The following is a 22,978-nucleotide window of genomic DNA, read 5'->3' as shown; positions in this document are numbered from 1 at the left end:
AGTTTTGTCAGTCTTAGTGATTGAAACGACTGTTGCGTGGTTTTGCTTTCTCTCCCACCTGTGACATGTTTACTACCTCCCAAGCAGTGGTTAATTTGTATAAAAAAAATAAGTGCCAGGCCTCTCGTCAGGAGGCAGCTTGCACCAGCCCATTTCTCCTGTTAGCGCTACCTAAAACTGAACCTACTACTAACTATGAAATCGGGGAGGGAATGTGGCGTAAAGGTCAGAAAAGCAGACTTCGGAGCTGGTGAACCAGGTTCAGTCTGTGTCGGCTCAACATTCTGGGCAAATCACTTAATTGATACATGCCTACCCTTAAATGAATGTGTCCTTAACTCCACTAAAGAATCCAATAGCACCCATTGTGATAAACCCCACATAGAAGACAACGATATGCGCTTAGTAGCCTTTCCTATAATGGACTACAACTGCTTGCTAGCCACAGCAGATCGAGTAAAAAGTTGATCACCCAATGAACCTGCTCCACTTAGGATTCCCAAACAAGTAACTGAGACAGTTGGCCCAGTCATTTTAGACCTGATTAACTCATCCATCACATCCGGAGTAGTCCCCTCCTCCTGTAAAAAAGCTATGGTCAAAGCTCTTTTAAAGAAACCTAACTTAGACCCTGACTGTTTGGCCAACTATCATCCTATCTCCCTCCTCCCAGGAATCAGTAAGGTCTTAGAGAGATATATAAATGTCACACTCTCTGCCTACTTAGAATCCAACCATCTCCTCCACCCAACTCAAACAGGACTCCGCCCCGGTCACGGCACAGAGACAGCTCTTTTAGCTGTCATGGAAGAATCAAGAAAAATTCTCGACTCGGGAGGATCTTCTGCTGTGATCCTCCTGCACCTGAGCGCGGCCTGCGATACTGTTAATCATCGTATCTTGATTGACCGATTCAGTAACCTGGGTGTGTCTGGAACAGCCCTAGCCTGGCATATGTCCTTCCTGGAAGGACGATCTTTCCAGGTATTCGAGGGTGAAACCACCTCCAAACCTTGGCCCCTTTTTTGTGGAGTCCCACAGGGCTCTTCTCCAAGCCCTACGCTTTTTAATGCCTATATGGCTCCACTGGCTGAGATCATACAGCCTTACGGAGTGAACATCGTAACTTATGCAGACGATACTCAATTAGTAATTTCACTCAATCACTCAGATACATCCTCATCCCGCCTCTGTACTTGTCTTGAAGAAGTGGCCAAATGGATGAGCCACTCCTACCTGAAGCTGAAAGGCGATAAGACAGAGCTTATGCTTCTTGGTAACCCGTCATTATTCAGATCTTATTTGATGTGGCCTACCACAATGGGATCAGCACTCATCCCCAAGTCCAATATAAAAAGTCTGGGGTTCTGGCTGGACTCAGACCTTACTCTTAAAGTCCAATCCTGAAAGGTAGTTGCCACCTGCTTCGGCTTTCTAAGTATGCTACGTAAAGTACTCCCATTGCTCCCTTTCCAAGCCAGGAAACTCGTAGTCCAAGCGCTTATTTTATCACGATTGGACTTTAGCAATGCACTTTACCTAGGTTCCCCAGAAGCAGTATTTTCTAAACTCCAAATGATTCAGAATTGCGCGGCAAGTATTCTCTTGGGAATTCCTTACCGACTGTCAGCCAAACCCGCTTTGAAAGCTCTACATTGGCTGCCTATTCGGGAGAGAGTCCATTTCAAAGCTCTTTGTATTACTCACAAACTGCTAGGAGGAAATAGACCTAAGATCATCTCCCCTCTGGCCAAACATTATCAAGCCAACAGGCCCTTACGCTCAGGCGAGCTGCACTTGGCCTTCGTACCAAGGATCAATAGAGCCAGAAGCGGAGGTCGGCTTTTCTATTATAACGCCGCCAAGCTTTGGAACTCTCTTCCCCTTCAGCTGCGAAAAGAAACTAACCGTCTGGCTTTCAGTAAATGGATGAAAACTTGGCTCTTCCCCAGATGAGTCTCAGAAGCTTCTCTCACTTCTTAGCACTGGGATGCCTGCGGGTAGCCATGCACTTTATAAATGCTACCTCATTCATTCATTCACTCATGAAAAGTACCGGTGTTAATGAATAAGTGCCGTTCTGAGCACCGGAAACCACCGGTTAAATTAAGCACTGCTACCACGTTTGTCTTGTGAGATGCACCATCCAAATGTTAAGGCCCCCTGCTGCATTTTTTTCAGTAAAGTGGTCCAAATCTCTTCCCAAAATCAGTGATACTGATAATTTTGACCAAAACACTAAAAGTCTGACTGACTTGCTTCATCTTCTTATCAACACTGACTTTGTTAAGTAAAGGTCCTGAAAATCTATGATATAGCTTGGTGGAAGTATTGCTACTCATAGAAATAAACTGAGAGAGCCAAGCATGTTGCTAATTCACCCCTGCGCAACCATAGGTTAGCCTCAATGATAAGGATGCACAACAGCTACCGTGTCAAGTGACACCACACAGAGGTTGTCTGGCAAAGAGCATTCATGTCCTCACTTTAACCATGCCAACAAATTCACAGGCTGTTGGAAATTGGATTATTAGACGTGGTAAATGTGTATTTACCACTGGAAATAAGGCCACTATCACAGGGCTCAGTGCAGATAATTACCATGCTCAACCCTTGCTAGCATTAACTTGGAGATGTAAAGCATTTAAAATCACACATTCAGTAAATAATTAAGACACTACACATAATGTAGGGAACCGGAGATATGAATATTTTAAGATTTAGCACAATAACTCACATAGAAACGTAGGGCGCCTACTGGGACATCTGATCGCACTAGACCGGGTCAGAGTCAAAGTTTCAGGCTGACCACAATGGAGCCCTGCACGGCTGCTCCTTGCAGTAGGCCTCAGTGAAAGTTTTACCTTCTGACTTAGAAACATTTCTGGAGCTTTTTCTGTCGGTATCACCATATGCTCTTCACCACTCTAAGTTCGGTGAGGGTTCGCCGGCTTGATTTCTAGGGAGATCCTGGTCAAACACTGGAAGTCGGACCTCTTGAGTTTTTAAGCGGGATGAACCAGCAGGCCAGGCCGGCTTGCGGTTGAAGGTGGGCAGCTTGTCTCTCGTGGTGAAGTCGGAGCTTTTTTACAAAGTTGCTACAAAGTTCTCCAAATTTCTTCTTGAAGTTCCTCTGGGAGCTCCAAAGTGTACGAAACACAATCCATGGGTCTGGAATCTCCATGATGGTCCTTGAAAGTTTGGGACTTCAGTCCCCAAAATCCACTTGGACAAAACCCTTACAAATCCACTGGACACGCTCCAGGCTGGGGATTCTTAGTGGTGATGATCCAGGTGACCTTTGTTAATCTGTAGCTTGCAGTGAGTCCACTTGTTATTTCTCTTGAAGCAAGATAGGTCTACAGGGCTATAGTTACAGATTGTGCAGCAGGCGCAGTTAGTAAGAGTTCGGTGCCTGGTTGGTGCAAACTAAAATTTACCAATACCATTCTCCTAAGTCCTTGAATGATATTTTTTGGGTAATCCCTAGCAATAGCTACAAATTAATAAACTATTGCTATGTTAACCGATGTGGCTACTCGACCCCCACCCCTAGGGGAGATTTTAGGGGTCCTAAATATGTCAAAATTGTGTAGAGCCTCACTCTACATGCTCCTAGCACCAAAGTGAATTTCACAAAGCACTTTTTAACAATAGGGGAAGGGAAATGTGTGATTTCCACATCTCCAGGGTATATAAAACATCATTTTTTAAGGAAGGTCCTTATAGTGACATAACCCCGCACCCTTGGGACACCTAGGGGAGATCTTGGGGGTACCTAATATGCAAAATATTGTAGAATCTCCATTTCTAAGTGCCCCTACCACCAATATCGAGTTTGAGCACAGTTTACATTTATAAGCAGTGCTGCAGCACAGGGCTGCGTTTAAAATGACCTCAGGCTCTCAGCTGTGCACACATGCAAGTAAAACAAGCATTGGCAGAGCCAATAGGTCTCGCTTTTGGGACCTTATAAGTATTTAGTTATGCAGCACAATATCCTTGGTGCAACAATATCAACAGTTGCATGGCCAAACACTTATAAGGTCCCAAAGGCGAGACCTATTGGCTATGCCAATGCTCGTTTCCCATGCCCTACCTCAAACCAGCGCCCCTTCTTCCGGTGCCCTACCTCAAATATGTATATATGAATCTTTCTCAGGTACCTGCTGTGTTTAGAACCTGCACAGGACACGCTGGTAAGCTTATGGTGGGGTCAGTGCTGGGAATGGTCTGTTTTTCACCATTGGCAAAAGCTTGCGTGCCACAAGAGCAGTGGCACCGGGCTCCGGCGCACTGTGAGCATCAGTTGTTGCTGTGACAGTAGTTCCATATGTGATGCTGAAAGGCACAGAAGGGGCACCTTTCATTCCTTGCGTAGGTTTCTTGAGCTAATGCTGGCCCCTTTTCAGAATAGATGAATAGCCCTGCTAACACGCTGTCATTTCGTGCTGCGCCTGTTGCAAATGAACGATATCCCGGCATCATATACTTTATGCCAGCTGTAATGTGGGGCACATTATAGGTGGCAGAACATTATGTATGATGCACAAAAATGCCCTACACTAAGCAAATGCCCTGCAAGTCAATCTGCTGCCCACTGGCAGGACTGTGCGACTCTGCATGTGTGCTGGCACCTATTCTGTGATGTGGTATGAGGGCAGTTGCAGTCCCAGATTGCACCCTATCAGCCCGTGGCAACGGAGACCCTTGTACCCGTAGCGATGCTTGGAAAGCTGAAAACATTAGTCCACAAGAATCCCAATGTGTAGCCTGGGCCAGGATTGTGTTGTGCCGCTGTGTTACTGATCACCAGCTCATCAGTGCTTCTACCTCAAGCACTTACTGGAGCCTGGCTAATTATGCGGACTTCAGCCGATCTGTAAAAGGACTCCTGACTGAGGAGAGGAAAGTTAATTAAAGAAGTGTTGCAGATTCCTGTAGAGAGACAGGCTACGTTTTTCCCCCACTGGCCACCACTCTGCCTCAGGGGCACAGCAAGCAATATATCCGCTCCCCCCACTGTTCTCCAGACCCCACTGACTTCCTGAAATGAACCCACCCACCGCTGATTCACGAGAGAGCCTGCGACCCATTTTCAATCAGCTGGAACATTTCATTTTGTGAGGCTCTACCAAGCGGGCTGTGGTTAGAGGACTTGAATCTTAGTTTTTTAAAGAATGAAATTGATTTACAACCAAAACATAAAACCAAACAAGCATTGGCAGAGCGGGAAACAAGCATTGGCCGCGAAAGTAAAACTGATGAATGCCTCGAAAGTGAAACTGATGAAAGTGATCGCGTGGCCTTCTGCAGTATCTGGGAGGAGTGAAGGCCAGCAGAGTGGTGCGATCTGTGGTGTGGGAGGGAATTGAAGCACAGAGAGAGGCACGCAAGGGGGGGGGGGGAGGGAATTGAAGAGCGGATAGAGGCACGCAATGCGCGCGCCCGCGCACATGCACTCAAGCTCTAGGCCAGCCATTACAGCATCTGGTAGCACGTTTTTTACCCCTTAATAAAAGTCGAGCAAGCAGCGCATGCACTGCTCTAGGCTCGACCTAAAAAGGGCAGATGACCTCTAAACTGCCATGCACTAATATATACTAGACATTTAAAGGTAGTTTTAAACCCCCGCCCAATTATGTACTGTTGACCTAAAGGGTAGGTCATGTCAATTATGAGTGAACCCAAATATATAGTGTACTGTCATGTATGCAGGTGTTTTCACTGCGTTCTCATTGTGTTTTCTTGCCTAGCAGAGCCCATGATACAGCCAGTTACCACCAGTACCAGTCAGCAAAAAGTGGGGGTGGACAGGGCACGCAGGATGACTTTGCAACACAGGCCAACTAGTAACCAATAACAGTGAAGGGTCAATACACAATGATGCTGATGTCGGTTTTGAGTCATATATTAATCATGTGACCAGCCTGCAGCAACCTTCATTTCAAAGACACAACTGTAAGGATTCTCAAGGTAGATGGGAATTGAGTAAAATGCCAGTTCTCTTTCCTGTGGAGTCTACATGAATCAGAAAATGAGCCATTGGCTGTTTGTAATATTTCCAGGGGAAAATAAGGGTTGGAGTAAGAGAAGAGAAAAACAAATCTGCCTCTGCTCAGCTCTCCTGGCCTTGGTTGATATGAATCTCTTTGTGCTTCTTCAAGTATTTATGGAGCTTTTGTCAACTGCCTTCTATACTCTGTGTGTGACAGTATATTTGCATTGGATGCAGATGTATTGATAACAGGGAATAGGTAAATCCACTCTTTGGTGTTATGAGTATTGTACATATAAATAACCCATATGATTTATGGAACAAAAGATGACATATAATTATTTTCAGTATTTTAACCCTATACTCCACAACAGAAGAGTCTGAAGTTTCATATAGTACCAAGAATCCCGCTCTCGGACAGGGACAGGACAGGTAGCAAATAAACACTTCAGTGAGGAGAACAATTACATAGTCGGGGTCTGAGGACTGTCTCCAACTACAATCCATCTGAGCAAAATGTTATACATTTCTTTGGGCATCGTAAAACAATTCAGAGATACTTATTTGGTAAAAGAATGCAGGGCTTGTCTTTGGTGTCATAAATAATGCCACCTGATTACAAATGCAAATGACCTTGCATGGACACAGTGATGACCTTGATGGAGGGAGGGGTGTGTTATCCCAGGTGATGACATGGATAACAGGACTTTGTTAGAACTGGGGGTCTCTAGTTGGCAGCGGTAAGTAACTTTGACCAAATAGGGACCCTTGCTTCTAGTCAGGGTAAGGGGGTACACTGCTAAAATAACCCCTGCTCACCCCCTGGTAGCTGGGCATGAGCAGGCAGGCTTATCTCAGAGGCAGTGTGTAAAGCATTTGTGAACACATACAGTAATACAGTGACAACACTAAAGATGGATACCACACAGGATTTATATAAAAAATAAGTATTCTTTATATAGACTTATCACAAGACTGCAAACGACAAAAATCCACAATACTGTACTTAAAAATGGTAGAAATAGCTTAGTTCTCTTAAGATGGTAAATGCAACACTTATGTTCAATGTACCTTTGGATGCGTAACGCTATGCAACGAAAATGTTACAGTGAAGGGGATGCGTCGGTTCCTTACACGCAAGAACGGTGATGCATCAGTTCCCTACTGATGCGTAGGGGACGGTGATGCGTCGGTTCTTCTCTGCATGGGGAGGTGATGCGTCGGTTTCTTACTGCGCTTCCGCGGCGATGCGACCTGCAACGCCGTGATGCAATGAAGATCCGGTGCGCTGAAATAAAATGGCGTCTTCTTTTTGATGCGACACGATGAGTGCACGCGCGACTGCCATGCAGCGAAGCAACGATTCTTCTGAGCCTTGACAGGCCCTGCGACACTCTTCTCCGGTGATGCGATGGCGCCTGATGCGACACTCTTCTCCTGTGATGTGAGGTGCTTTGGCGTGGTGATGCGATAGCTGCAGCGACGACACCCTTCTTCAGTGGTGCGACGACTGCGGCTGCGGCGCCCAAAAGCTTCTCCGATGATGCGACGGCGCCTGATGTGACGGCGACACTCTTCTCCAGCGATGCGAGGCGCTTCTGCGATGCGAAGCGACAGCTGCAGTGGCGACATGCTTCTCCGGTGATGCGATAACAGCGGCTGCGGCACGTTTCTTTTTCATGAGTCGCGCTTCCAGCTCCTTGCGACACGCAGTCCCTCAGAAGGCCCAGCACAACAGTAAGCACTTCAAAAGAACTCTTGGGGAGCTGGTTGGTGAAGTCTGTTGTCCCTGAGACTTCAGCAGTAGGCAAGTTCTATCTCAAGCCCTTGGAGATCCTTCACAAGTTGATTTGAAAGTAGCACAAAGTCCTTTCTTTGGCAGTCATGCAACCACTGCAGGCTAGTCCCCCAAACAACACTCAGCTAGGGATAGTCTCTTCCTCAGTTTCTCTGGTTCTTCTCCTCAGCAAAGGTTCTTCTTGTTTCCCAAAGTGATCTAAACTTCTGGGGTCTGGGTCCCCCCATTTATACTCATTTTCTCTTTAATCTCTGAAGGCAGAGAGGCCTATGCCTAGTCCAAACCAGTTCATCTTCCATAGGAAAGACAAGGGTTGGGGCGTGTATGGTGATGAGGGAGCAGAGGCCCTGACATCCTGGATGAGTTCAGTGTAGGCAAACTCGCAGCATTGCCAATATATATCCTTCAGCGTGGAGGTGCCCCATTGCATGGCTGTTATTTGCAGAAGTGCACTGCCATTTTCATTCATGCTGAGTGGAATTGTTCCTTCATTTCTGAAACACAACACATCCTGTGTAGGTTTCCATACAATTAGGGATTGCCCCTTCCCTTCTAACCACTTATATATATATATCTATCTCAGCAGCCAAGATTTCCTGACAGGGGTATTTATGCGTTGTTCAACCCTTCTCTATGAGACTCATTTCCCTTTGTATCATCGAGGTGGATGGCCCTACCCTGGAGCTCCATGTCAGGGGTCCATTTGTTGTTAAAGAAGACTGCCCCAGACAGGCTAAGGGCCACCCTCGGACCAGGGACAGAAGCAGGAGTGGACGCGTTAGTGCATTGGTGTGTTGGTTTTGCTACCTCCAAGAATCTCTGCTCTGGAAAGTCTCAGGCCAAACAGTATCCTCCCCTATGGTGCCCTTTCTAGCTCAGTTTGAATCTTGCTAGGCTCAGTAAAAGAGGTACAATGCTGTGGGATTTGCCTCTTATCAGGTCACATACACTACTACTCTATGGTTTTCTACTCTGTTGGTTTGTATTTTGGCCCTAATCCTACATAGGTACAGGTGGAGAAGGCATTTTTCCTTTTATGGGGCTACCTCTTGGGACCAGTAAAGCCTGTATGTCTCCTGCATGCAGTCCCAGCGAACAGACATAACCTGACCTGGCTAATGTCTTGGAGCCCACTGCATTCATGTGCTGATACCATGTGTTGTGTAAGAGGGTGTTGTGTAGTGCGTGTGGAATGCTAGTGTTGGGTTTGCCGTAATTATAAGTGATATGGGAGATGTCCCTATGCAAGCTCTGTAACAATTTCTGGGTGGACTCCATTTGATTAGGCAGTTCTTTCGCAATGTATTGATGCGGCAACACCCATAGTAAATAGAGAGGAAACAAATGCACAACAATACATAACTATTGAACATTGCAGGTCTTGGGATGAATCCAGGGGAGATGTCTGTAGTCCTCTGGTGATCAAGGCTTTCTTTAGTTCTGACAGTTAAAAAAAAGTTTGTGATACAGTTTATAGTTCTTGAATTCCACACTTAGATCCTGTGGGGATTGTGGATTTGGTTGCTAAAAAGGTTGTGGGCCAATGTAAAGTTGGTGCACTTGGAGGCTCGATTGCAGACATGTTGGAGAAGAGCTATGTTCATTTGTTAGTTCAGAAAACATTGTTATCTTGAATGTGTATTCACCAATAATTCGTGAGGCATCGGAAGGTGGCCCCGATCGGGGTATCTATTTTGAGAAAGTGGTTTACTGTTCATAGGACACATTAATTTATGCGTTGTTTGACCTCTCCCCTCTCTGAGACTGGAAAGGATATTTTGTGGGGTGGTCTTTGTGACAATGTGGATGGTCTCAGTTATTAACTAGCGCTCTTTGGGCAATGCCAGTCCTCCAATAGCCTCTCTCTCCAAGTGTGTGCATGGGTGTGCACATCGGTGCGGATGGGGCCTTTTGACCTATACATGCGCGGGGAAATGTATGAAGTGGGGGTGTGTCGCAATTGAGTGTTGGTGATTGCAACGTACCCTGAGGTCAAGTATATACCCCTCTGGTCCCGGGCATGCAGCATGCAATGGGACCCTCCCTAGTGGTGCTAAGTGTCTTGACTATATCCTTTTTCTAGAGGCTTCATTTTGGGATTCTTTTTACTGGTCTTTGGGCGCTTCCCTAGATCTTCACGTGATTTGTTATCTAAGTTGTAGTGAATCGGAGGGGGTTGTGGAACTGATCCACTGCCCCCATGTGCCTCTGATTTGCAGTGTCTGACATTGGGGCTTATTGCCCCTCCCAGACGGTGTGTGTAGGATCTTGTGTGTGTTGGCTAATGGCTCAGCGTGATGCATTTTTGTGTATCTCGCATGGAGCTGTGATGGACACTTGAGTACTCCCTTCTTCCGCCGGTACCCCCTTTTCCCTCGGACCATTTCATATCCAGGATATTGGGACCAGCTTTGGCCAGGGACTTCTAACCGGCGACACGCTTCTTTTTTTATTTTGGCAGGGCATGACTCAGTGAACAGGCTGTGGCTGTTTGGAACAAATTGAGAGAGAGGAGACGGCAAAATCTTTCTGCATGGGGAGCCTGGTGCAATGCCAGAACTTCATCGAAATTTGCCCACTGATGGAAATGGACTAGTTCAGCTGACTGCTCTGGTAAAACTCCCTCCCAACTGACTCAGCTTCACAGTCTGATCAATGTTGTGCGTGTACTATGGAGGTTATGGGCTCTTCCCTTATCTCAAATGTACAAGAGACCTGGCTCCCGACACTGGAAATGAAAAAGGAGCCTCCATTTGGCTGGCGGCTGCTACCTTTTTTAAACGCCATGAAGAAATGTTTGTTCCAGGCTGGGTGCCGAAGAATGGGGACTTTTCGACCTGGTCATAGGAACAAAGTAAATTGACTTGCGCCTGAGGGCCAGGGCTCCTGTTTCTATGTACTGTGGGGGAGCTGCCCTGTCCCCTTGACAGATTTCCCTTCACCAGGGCGTGGCCAGCAACCCCCACCCTGGGGGATCAGCAAGAGTGGGGCCTAGACTCCTGCAGGCACCCTGAACTACGGAATCTAGCGGGAATACACGATCGACAAAACGTACAGCAGCCACGAGTTTCATGAACCGTCTGAGTTATGCTCAGCGGTACAAGCGATAAACAACCTTCACCTTTCCTAGCTTCATGACTACCGAAAAAGGTGACCTCCGAGGGAATGCCTCTACGGCTGCCATGGGACTACTCAGTTCAGACACATAAAATAGGTAGCATGTCAGATTTCTGTCAGTGGCAGGGCGCTCAGGTTACATTTTTGAGCTGCTTCCTAGTTTGCCATACGCCAAGTGATGGGACCATGAATCTCATGTAGTCTCTTACCCACTGACTGTGGCATCAGGACAGAACTCTGCCACACATATTCAGCAGAACTTCCAATCAATTGCAGTGTCTGTTCACTTTCCTTGTTGCTCAGATTGGGCCTGGGCGGAGCTCGTGGACTTTCACTCTGCGGAATTCCATAGAGTTACTGAAAAACTCCACAAAATTCCGTGGAGTTCTACACATGGGCGGAGTGTGTGGGCCAATCCCTGTCAGCCCATGGGTGTTGTGCGCCTGGTGAAGAACATGGTGATTTCACGTATAGATTTCAGATATAGTTTTGTCTGGAAGTGCCTAAACAATGTCCCAGCAATTCCTGGTGGAAGACGCACATTGACTTGGAAGCACAGAAGTTGAAAAGTGAATGTTTGTTTTTCAGTACAACATGCACGCCCGCCATGCTGCTTGCTCCTTGGTTCTCAGAGAGCGCTCTCACTTATGGACTGTGAGGGGAGCTAATCCAAATAAGTTATTGACAGGATAATTCATTATTGCTTTAATGGCAATCTTCCGTAGGCCCAGCCTGTACCCCCAAAATACACGTGCTTCATTAATGCCCGTCTTAACCACTAGACCACCAAGCCCAGTTACAAAAGCTACTTCCTTAACAGAGACACACAAAACCATGAGGTGCAAACACCATGAAATAGACCCAACTGTGTAAGCGCCACACTTAAGGTTTAAAATGGAGCATTTTATTAATAGAGCATATGAGTGCTATGCCATCTTAGTTTTCTATCTGCCATTCAGTTTTAGATATTCATACTTGCTCTGGAGATTCTCTCTCCCTGTGAAAGGCAGGGGAGTCTGACCCAACCCTTTGAAAATGCAAATTAAAATTCTTCATGTGGTGGAACATCTGCTCTGCTGCACTTGGTTTCTGTGTGGCTGCCCCGGTCCCCGAACACAGAGGGGGCTCCTCCATTAGGGCGGAAGAGTGTCACCCCACTGCTTTCTCGCAGTGCGAGAAGCAAACATAAAATGGTAAAACTACCATTTTATGTTTCTGCTTCTTGCACTGCGAGGGGCAGGGGAGGAGTGGCTTGCCCACTGCTGAGAACGCTGACTGTTTGGTCGACTGCGGCCACCAAACCAGTCATGTGCACTCTGCCTTTTCTCCAGGCAGGCTACATGGAGTCCCCATAGGTGCATGGCTTGTCGGCGTCCCAACCAATCACAACCATGCCATTGCAGAGTTGTGGTTGGCTTAGGGGAGGGCATTGAGGCTGCCTGTTTCCTGTTCTTGGAGAGCAGTAAAATTCAGGATCCGCATACAGGTACGTTTTAAAATTTGTTATCCCCCCACGCGACCCTCCCGTGCGAATCCCCCCTCACTACTTCACCCACGATTAATGCCAGCCTTGACTGCCCAAACACACATATTGTACATTTAAGCAGAAAGGCAGGAATACAAATATGACTTACTTTCACAACAGCGTAGGTTGGAGATCTGGAAAGTTAAGTTCTAGGCAGCTCTCTGGCCCCTGGCAGAGTTGTATATAATATGCAGGTGTTTCTAATTAGCTTAATCAATCCTGAACTTGTATAATAATAATGGGGCGGTTTTAGGATCAAGTTAGTGAAATTCTTCTGAGATCGGAAAACAGGAAGCATGCTTGAAATTCCTACCTCCTTTCAAAATATTCATGAAACGTAAACAATATACCATTTACAGCTACCCGACAAATAAAATATAAAGGAACACAGACCACAGACTGGTCCTGCTTTATTTTGAACATGGGGCCCTTCAATTGATGTGATGCAGGTCACATACCAGAGATGGGACGCCGCATGCACCAATCAAACTTGTTAAAAGGATCATATGTTTCCTATTTTTTTTTTAAAGTCCAGTTTCATAGCTCTATGTCCACAGAGCTCAGATACAGCACTGACTTAACTACACTGTGATTCCAAATCGATGACACATTCATTCCAAGCGAGTTGTTTCACACACTCTGCCCGATTCATTCAGACTGTCAAAATATCATCTTGTCCCATCTGCTGGTGTGGGGACGCTGTAGTGTGACCCACGTCCTGCTACAGTGGATGCCAGTGCCCTTCCTCCTGCAGATTTATGCAGTACATACTGGGCAGCGGGTGCAGGGAGCGCAGGATTCCCAGCAGCTCTGCTCCCAAAAGCCACCTCAGTCTCCTTTCTGGCTCCCTCAGCTGCACACTCACAGTCAGCTCTGCTTCTGCTGAGCCACCGCCGCTGTCTACCCGAGTCAATTTGATTGACCTGCCTTTGCTCATTCTGCAGACAGAAGCCACTGGGAGTGGGGTGGGGTGGGGAGCGGAGTGTGGGTCCAATTGGCAGCCCTGGGAGCGAATCTGAAGCTGTCATGGAGAAGCAGCGAGACAGATGGTGAGCGAGCTGATAAACTCCGCTCCGCTGGTGAACGGTGGAGTTTTTCGCTGAACTCCATGCTGATTGGCAAAACTCTGTGAACTCTACAGGTGGAGCAGAGTTTGCCTCCCACCATTTGCACAGATGTGAATCCATCCGGGCAGGATGGATTCGGTTGCAGTCGGGTCCGAGGTACCAGTCTCTCCTGACTGGCTCACCAAAATGTTGCTCAAATGTGAATTTAACTTGAAAAAACAAAAGACAAGAGGCTTTTGGCAACACAGGAACAGTTGGTTTAATCAAACACTTCAGCTGGGAGAACAGTTACAGCCTCAAAGTACAATCGATCCGAGTGAAGTTTTAGACATTTCTTTGGGCATCATAAAACAATTAAGAGATCCTTTTTTGGTAAAAGAAAGCAGGCTTCATCTTTGGTGTTGTAAATAATGCCATGTGATAACAAATGCAGGTGGGCCACAACCTTGCATGGACACAATACGGGCCAGTGGGTAAAGTGTCTAGATGTCAGGTGGCATGGGGAGTGCATGATCACTGCATGTACTGTGTGTGCTGTGTTCTTATTGTCTGAGTGTTCCTAACTCCATGTGGCTTCGGCCGTTATGGTGTTTTGGAAACACCTGCACCCCTACGGGCATGTGTGTTTTATTGGGAAAAATCTCCCCAAGGACCATTGTGGTGTCACTGCGCCTATCTGTGGATTCGTTTTCTGTCTGGTTTTTTGTCTGCTGGCTGAGTGCCACCCCACCTGTGACCTTTCAATCAGTAACCTCAGGCCTAGGTTGCAGGGCCTGCATGACCACATGTTTCTGAGTCTAGGTTAATGAAGAGGTCAGGACAGTTAACTTTTTCAATATTAACAGAGTTATGCTTTCTGTTCTGAAATGCATTACTGTAAGCGTCTAGAGGTCACAGCTCCCAACCTCTTATCAGTCATGAATAAGGAGTGAAATTCCTTCCAGAAGCTACACATGAGGTTGACCTGAATGAGTGGAGAGGACTCCTCTGAGCTCAGCAGAATATCCAGGGTGGAAGCTTGGGCATTCTGCTAGCGCCGGTGTCAAATCCTACTCAACAGGAGCCACATGTAGCACTTTGACACACATAATATGGAGAGCACAGGATGCCAGTACAATTGTGTTTGGGTGCTGTAGCACCCTGCAATTGTCCAACCAAACATCTGTATCCTAGTTTGTACAGGGCCCAATGCTATCTGGAGTTTAGGGCCTGATTTAGATCTCAGCAGATGAGTTACTTTGCCACCACGGTGAAGGATATGCCGCCCGCCGAAATATAAATCCTATAGGCTATAATGGGATTTATATTTCGGCAGATGGGAGATCCGTCACCGATATGATAGAGTAACCTGTCTGCCAAGATCTTAATCAGGACCTCAGTCTTAGAAGTGGGAGGACACTAGTTAGTAACATATTGCACTCCACTACACACCATCAACCCTCAGAGCTCAGGTTTGGTGTGGCTGAAGACTTTCACCATCTTGAAAATGCCCTGGCACATGGCATTTTGGGTCTTCTTGCATTAAGGCAAATTTGAACTACTTAAAAAGTGGGTAGGATTTCCCTAAATACCTTCTACTTCATTGGTTGGGGAGTGCCCAGAAATCATCTCAACCAACTAAATACTTCCATCCATACATGTGACACCCCAAGGCACCTAATCAGAGCGCTTCTTGAGTTTGCAGGAACATGAATAGGACTGGAACTACTGTCTGTAACTTGAGAGAAGCCTTGCACTGAGGGCAAAGAAGTGGACACCGATGGACAGTTGGCTGACCCTCTGTGTGTCTACAGGGACATAACATTCTTTAAAATGCCTCTTTGCCAAAGTGCCAAACTGACCAGTGGCAACTGGATTTGGACCGGACTTTTTGATTTGCCCCAGCCTGATACCCAAGGAGTCTGTGGGTATCCTCCTTGAGGTCATGGGAGCATAAGAAGTGTACTCCTGTGCTTGTTTGGACACCAGAACAAAGTTTGGAACTTTGAAAAATATTTGTTCTAGAGATCCAGATAATCAGCAGTACGAAAAGTATCCACCCAGTAGTTCCATGGTATTTAATTGAATTACAGCTTTGTCCAGAGTGTAAAACTCCACAAAACAGCAAAGCCCTTTCTTCTTTTAACCAAAAATTGAAAAGCTCCAAAGAGTTAGTGGGATAAATCTGCCTCCAGAATGCAACCTATGGTTCCACAGCATCTACTACAGTTTCAGCTCCAACCCATACGGAGACGGTTTTCATCTCAAACTAACTTTCTAAATTAGGAAATAAACTTTTTTTTTACTTGGGTTTCCATACATTTCAGAGAGACTATTGCACTATTTTATCAGATGAGGGCTTAATCGCAGTCAGCCTCAAATCTCGCCTATATCTTGGTCTACCACGATCATTGACTTGGTATTTTTTGGTGCTATTTCTACATAAAACCACCAAATTTCATATCCCTGGTTTCCATTATTGGATCTTTGTCTTTTTGGTGTCATTTTGTTTATAACATTTTCTCTCTTTTCCTAAATTCACTTAGGGTTTATTTTTGCTTGCTGTTTTGACCTTATTACTGTTTTGGTACTGCATATATAGTTTTCACATTTCCCTAAGTTAATTCTGTCTGCTCTGTGCCTTAGCTACTAGCGGGTTGAGCTCAGGTAAATTTAGTGACTTTGAGAGTTCGCCCTGACAAAGGCTGTGATAAATGCTTTGGGTGAGAAGTTGCCCATCTCAAATAATAATCTAATGACTTAGGAAATGAAGGCAGCATTTCACGTTTCTTCAGCATAGATTTGGAGACAACCTTTCTAGAGACTTCTGAGGAGTTCAATATGTCCCCTGGAGGTTTGAGTTAAGATACAGTGGCAGTCTGTGTCTTCCTGTATTTCAAATTAGAGTTTGGCTGGGAGCTGGATAAGTTCAAGTTCAAGTTATTTGTGATCTTTTGAAATTGCAGGTTAAGTAGTATGAGGGAAGCTGGAACAGTTTTTCAGTAACCCGTTCACCAACATGTAAATCTAAGTTCTAAGCCCTGGCCGTGGAGTCTCTGCAGTCGTAAACCTACTATTAAAGTGCAGCTTGTGAATACTGAAAAAAAAAAAAAAAAACGTACCCAAATGTGTGAGTTTACCTTTGTGAATCAGGCCAAATGTGTTTTAGCATGGAGGACTTTCCAATACAACACCCAGACCTCTGACTGGGAGGGCATGCAAGAATCCTGGTTAACAAAAGTCAATCAATTGATTACCTACATTAAGAAGCCCAACTTTTGCACAATAAAACCTCTAGATAGTGGGTAAGAAATGTTATTGATCTGACTGGTCTTCTCGAGAGATTGCCAAACTAAAGGATTTTTCTGTGAGGGTCTTTTGATGATTTTTGTAATGTATGTAACATATCCACCAACCAGAACTAGGGGTGAGTGAGTATAAAAACTCAGTGAAATTCCCCAGAGTTCCTCTCCGCCCTAATCAGACCAGTAAAGTGAGTAAACATATATTATACTAAGTAACTCTTACTCTTACTCCGCGGACAGCGGAAGATATGTTTTTTCACCACTGGGTGGCAGTAGAACTCTGTAGACACAGAGTATTGCAGCTCAGTCGTTTGCTTTGTAATATCAAATCAAATGAATTCACTGCCTGCAACTGCGAGGCCGATGTGTCATGTTCCTCATACTTCATGCTGCTCCGTCTATTGCCTCCAAAGTCTGCCGGGGCAATGGGGAGGCAAGGCCATCCAGGTGGTTTGTTGTGCTCACTGCTGGCATGGCTGGGAGCTTGAAGGCCTCTGGGGGGGTATGGAGGCTGCCACTGGAGTCCTGCTGCCGCTGGTGTCCTGCTGCTGCTGGTGTCCACTACGCAGCCTCCTGCTCCCAGTGCTGCAGCCGCTCTCGGGTTGAGCTCCGAGGACAGGGAGGGCGGGTTCTAAACAAGAGGTGCCACAATGGGAGCATCAGCCTGACCGGTGGGCGGCAGTCACAGGAGCTGGACCGCATGGATGGGAGGGATCTTCTCTAAGGCGCTTTAGGACTGAGGCAGGCTGCAAGAGGATCCATCCTCACAGCTACGTCAGTTTGAGTCATGCAATGGCTTGGAGTGGATGCGTTCCTGGGCCTATGGTATGCAAAGAGGTAGAGAAGACAACCTAGACGCCGAGGCGCCTGCAACTCGTGCTGGATGGAATGCCAGTGAAAGGTCACAGTGGGGCGCAAGGAGTCGGACCAATTATCTGGTGAGCTGAGGGGCAGGCGCTGGTGATCTCCGCTCCGTGGTGAATGGTGAGATTTCTGCTGAACTCCGCACTCCAAGCGGAGCGCGGAGCGCGGAGCGCGAAACACTCTGCAACCCCCTGCTGAAGCAGAGTTCACCGCCCGCCGCTAAGCATAACCATACCAATACCAACAAATCGTCCAAACACTTCCCAACAAGCAGGGTCAAGGCTCCATACAAATACCTTTTCCACGACAGAATAGAATGGTCATTTAGGGGCTTTGCAATGTATTATTCATGAAAATATACCCGGAAATATTTGAATCTGCAAATGTGTGCAAGCTAGGTGTAGCACCTCTTGTGAGTCATACAACATCATCACTTATGTATTGAGCTTGACTTTGATCTATGCCAATATCCAGGTACCTGTGGTGGGGTACCATTATAGAGATCATGGTGTACTGTTGCAGGATCAACTTGTTAATGCATTTTTTCTTGAGGTGCTAGATTGGTTGCAGCATTTTTATGATTGGGCCGTCACTTGTCATTGATGAGTGTTGGGATGTCACAGGGTTCATATGTACTATTTTTAAATAACTCTGTTTAATTTCCATAATGTCATCAAAAAATGTTTTGATCTAGTTAAAAATAAATTACAGTATCTTTTCCTATAGCATTCAAATACTTTTCATTATCAACACTTCAGCATGAGCAATCATTACACTCCTACTGCCCTATAACATACACAATAATTTACTGTAGACTCATAACTTACATACACAAGCAATCTTTTTTACAATTTTATGTTTCTTTTAAGATTCTCCTCTGCATGCGTAGGGTTCCATTCGTGATGATGAGCCTCTGCTGTACATGCAGCATGTCCGCCCTGCACACAGGACAGCAACTCTGGAGTAAGGCTAGAGATGAGAAAATTGCATGTAGGAAAAGGACGTCAGTTATTTTGTGGTCCTTCTGAACCATCCTTTCATCAAAATAGCCTACTTCTCCATCTTTCTGCTCCTTTGTGAGAAGTTGGCCTGGCATATGCTGGTCACTAGTTATAGCGGCCACCTTGCACAAGTCAAATTCGACTCTTATGGTAGATAGGTTTAAGACAACCTTTAAAAGAAAGCTATCCTAGTGGTAGCTGTGGAGAGCAGCCTTCAGGCTAAGTCTTTAGAAGAATGTAAAGCAGCTTGTTTTACCTTATAACCTCTTGAATTACCAAATGAAAGGACACCACACAGGTATATATATCAAATATATATGTATTTATTTCTAGACACACTCTACTAATCTCTTTATGAGATTAGAAGCCAGGAACACATTCAAATATCAACGTTTCACAATAAGTTAAGCACAAATATGGCTGGGGCCCTAGGAGTGTACCAGACCATATACTAAAAAAGAGGTTTAGGAAAGTCGACTTGCAGAATGACAAGGCCTAGGGCCTGTAGAATCGCTGGGGCTTCACTACTGCAGTGAAAGCAGGTAAGTAACAGACCCATGGGAGACGGATATATGATTAAACAACTACTGCCTAAACAACGACTTCCTAAACCACAAAGGCTAAACCACAAGCAATGCCAACCCACTACATTATTAACAACGAGTTCCTTAACCACGAATAATTTGCAAATGTAATGGCTTTCCAGAATCAAACATTCAGAAAGCTTCAGTAAACATTTATTTTATTAGAATGTTCTCATTTTGTTCTTCTGTCTTATAATTAAGGCTCCCCGTTTTCCGTTTTTACTGATTTTTACAGATAAATACAGACAGAAAACTAATTATTTTCTTGTCTGAATTTATTTTTTATATGTGGATAAAAACGGAAATTGGGTGCTTTTTGAGTGATTATAAATACACTTTGCCATGACTGCCAGGCCAATAACTGTGTGGATTGATAGGGAAGGGGGTTAAAAAAAAGGAATTTTAGTAAAGAGGCTTAAACGGCAGTAGAAATGCACAAGGCTGATACTGAAATGTGCTTATTTTCGTATAAGTGCATCAATTTATCTTCTGCGGGTGTTCATATCACTGAAAGCTGGTAGGCATTCAAGCATTACTGCATATTTATTGGTTAAATAAATGAGGAAATATACCAGTTTTGGCTTTATTTTTTCACAAAACCCATAATAAATATGGATAAATACAAATAAAGTTGACAAAAAATAAATATGGATAATTACAGACGGAAATGTCAAAAAAATAAATACCATAAAACCGGGAGCCCTACTTATAATATACAAAATATAAACAATGGTTCCATAGGGAAACAATTACTTTCAATCATAATAAATCAAGAATCACAGCATATATGAATCAATCGAATAATCAATATCAAACAAAATTATACAATTTTAGATACAACAATTTATTCTTTATATTTTGAATTGGGGTAAGCAAAATCCAAAAATTGAAAAAGATAAAGCTAAGGCTGTATATACAATATTTTTAGAAAACGACGCAGTGAACAAGTGAATAAAGTGACTTGGTGCAATAAGTGACAGTGCAGATAATTACAGTATATGTACGTATTTACACAATGTAACAAAAATATGTACAAAGTTCCTTATTTTGAAAAAGCCCTTAGTTTCCTCATGGGTATGCGATAAACCTTGTAAGGCACATGTCCTATCTTTTTATTGTCAACAAGGAAATCAGATTAATAAGGGACTGGAGAACCGTCAACGTTTCGACCCTACATCAACCGCTAGTTGTAAGTAGTCATAAATGGTCTTCTTCAGGACACAGGAATTGTATACCAGCCTAGGATATAGGTGATTGAACAGATGTAACCTATAGTGTTGCAGTTGCCACCTCTTGTAGTCAATCAAAGGGGAACGGGCTTGTAACGAGTTCAATCTGCACAAGGGGCCTCTTATTCTGCCGGGTTGGCTTCTTCTGAATCCCTCTCTCCTTATTCTTGCTGCTTTTGTTAACAAAACTTGAGTATTTCAACTGACTTCAGAGTTGAAAAATAGCGTATACCACTTCGAAAATGAATGCGGCCGTCTTGCTGATTCACATGATTTAAGTGTTACGTGAGAGATAGAAGTAATCAAGCACCGTCAGTGGAACTTGTGTCCTGACGGCCGCATTCATTTTCGAAGTGGTATACACTCGACAATAGTGCACGGTTCCCAGGGATTGCAGTTCCTCGTCACTCGTGGGGTCCACTCGCCTCAGCTTTGCTGGGGACTCACAATGGCCATCGAGAAGTCAGGAAATCCACTTCCAGGGCTGCAGGGACCGTTGATTAGAGTTTCTCGTGCCTGTCAAGCAGGGGAGTCACTCCTTGACTCCAAGGGAGATTCTTCTGTCTTCCAAAGGTAGTGGAAGCGCCAGAGCAGGGACAGGTAGCCCCTGAACCGGTTTGAGCTAGCATATGCACAGAGGAGCCTAATGCTCCCCCAGTGAAGGACTTCAAAGCACTCTAGAAGTGCACCCATCCAGCTCCAATACACTAAATCCTGTCTGGAAGATGGTGACACCTCCCAGTGACAGGATGCCTATTGTTGGGCTTCCTCCAGTGTGAGTTTCAATCAGCAGCAGGAGAGCAGCCCAGTGTCTGTGCTGGTGGCATCCATTTTGTGATGCCTGGGTTCTTTCAGATTTCTACCGTGTTACCACAGTAGGTACATGTCGTCCCCTCTAGAAGGGTGAGATCATACTCCCACATCATGGACTGATGTGGGGGTATGATTCCAAGTTGTTTGACGCCAAACACGGCATGTTTTGATGCAGTTATTCCAAAGTTAGCATTATAATGCACTTAAGAGTATATGGTTTAACCGCATCCACAAACGGCCACAGAGAATAGACTCTGCCTGCTGCAGAGGGGTCCTGCTCGTGCAGAGGCACCCCCTCACATTGTAAACCAAGCACCCTGCCCTCAGGATTGATAGGGCCTGCCATAGGGGTGGCTGTTTAGAGAGAACAGAGAGACTGGGGCCCTGATTAGCAGGGACCCAGCCAGACTATAGCCAGAAACCAGTGTATACATTGGAAAAAAAGTGGGGGCAACATAAGTGCAGATCCTACTCTCCTACACAACCCCCCCCAAACGCAGGGACACTAAACTAACCTTGACCAGTGGAGTCTTCGTGTTCTAAGTGGAAATACCTTGAGAGTCCATCTGCATTGGCATGTTGGTGTCAATCCCCAAAACTGAATGCTGATAGGCTGCCCCCACCTTTAACTACCGGCTCAAATTTAGCAGCACAATTTCTTTTGGTCTGCTCTAGCGTGGATGGTTCTGGGTCTGACCTCAAATTCCCTTCCATGCTGATGTATTGCAAATCTATAATCTCTTGTTATGACATGCTCTAACTGTGTTGTTGTCTGCTTATTTCAGAATTGATAAAACATGTATTGCTGAGACACAATTTACCCATGAACATGGATTTGAAATCGGATTTGAGGCTGAAACCACTTTTAAAGCTAAAGTACCACTTGTTGGTGAAGGAGGTTATAGTATAACTGCAAGTGCAAGCACTTCACACACTTGGAATTTTACTGACATCAACAGAATTGAGGTACAGATTTACAGTCTTACTTTATGTTAAGTATGAATGTGATTAGGTAGCTATTACTGTACATCATAAGAAGAAGGAAATGAAATGCTCTATGGCTCTGCACAATAGAATGCCACAGAATGTGAACTCTTATACAAAGGGAATCTCTTTGTTTCCTTCTGTGAACTAACAACCAGTGTTAAAGACACAGCTATCAGGAAGACTTTGTTATTACTTTCCGAAGGCAGCATAGGAGTTCCTCACAATTTATAACATTATATGTCTCGCATCTTTTGTAGCGCAACCTAGTTAGTCACCTAGGTTGGATTGGTAGAGGCATTTAAAAGTGGTCTGTTGATTGATAGAAACAGAAATCATGAGGTGTAGTCAGCAGGACTCCAACGTATGATTAACATATCCAATATTAAATAATTTTCAGCTTACATGAGCACATGTAACCCAATCTGGGCGAACCATGCATGTTGATCAAAAGTAACCCTGTTTTATATCAAGTTATTGGCTGAAATCAATCAATCAATGAATTTGTAAAGCCCGCTACTCACCCGTAGGGTCTCAAGGCGCTGGGGGGGGAGGGGGATCCGCTACTGCTTGAAGAGCCAGGTCTTGAGCTGTTTCCTAAAGGAGAGACGGTTCTGGGTCAGTCGCAGGTGGGTGGGGTGGGAGTTCCATGTCTTGCCCGCCAGGTAGGAGAAGGATCTTCCTCCGGCGGTGGTCTTGCGGATGCGTGGGACG

General features: G+C 45.2%; 1 protein-coding gene across 1 annotated transcript in view; it reads left to right on the top strand.

Annotated features, from left to right (window-relative positions):
• The window catches only part of LOC146863362 (uncharacterized), a 164,976-nt gene that overhangs the window by 129,481 nt on the left and 12,517 nt on the right, over window positions 1-22,978 (top strand). The window contains exon 4 of the mRNA XM_085642797.1: window positions 22,066-22,246. Within this exon, the coding sequence (XP_085498923.1) occupies window positions 22,066-22,246 (181 nt within the window). The remainder of the gene's footprint in view (window positions 1-22,065; window positions 22,247-22,978) is intronic.

This window comes from Triturus cristatus, chromosome 2_2, assembly GCF_964204655.1.
Source record: "Triturus cristatus chromosome 2_2, aTriCri1.1, whole genome shotgun sequence".
Taxonomy (NCBI): domain Eukaryota; kingdom Metazoa; phylum Chordata; class Amphibia; order Caudata; family Salamandridae; genus Triturus; species Triturus cristatus.
The sequence above is the reverse complement of the archived record's forward strand: the minus strand, read 5'-3'. Positions and strand labels throughout refer to the sequence as shown.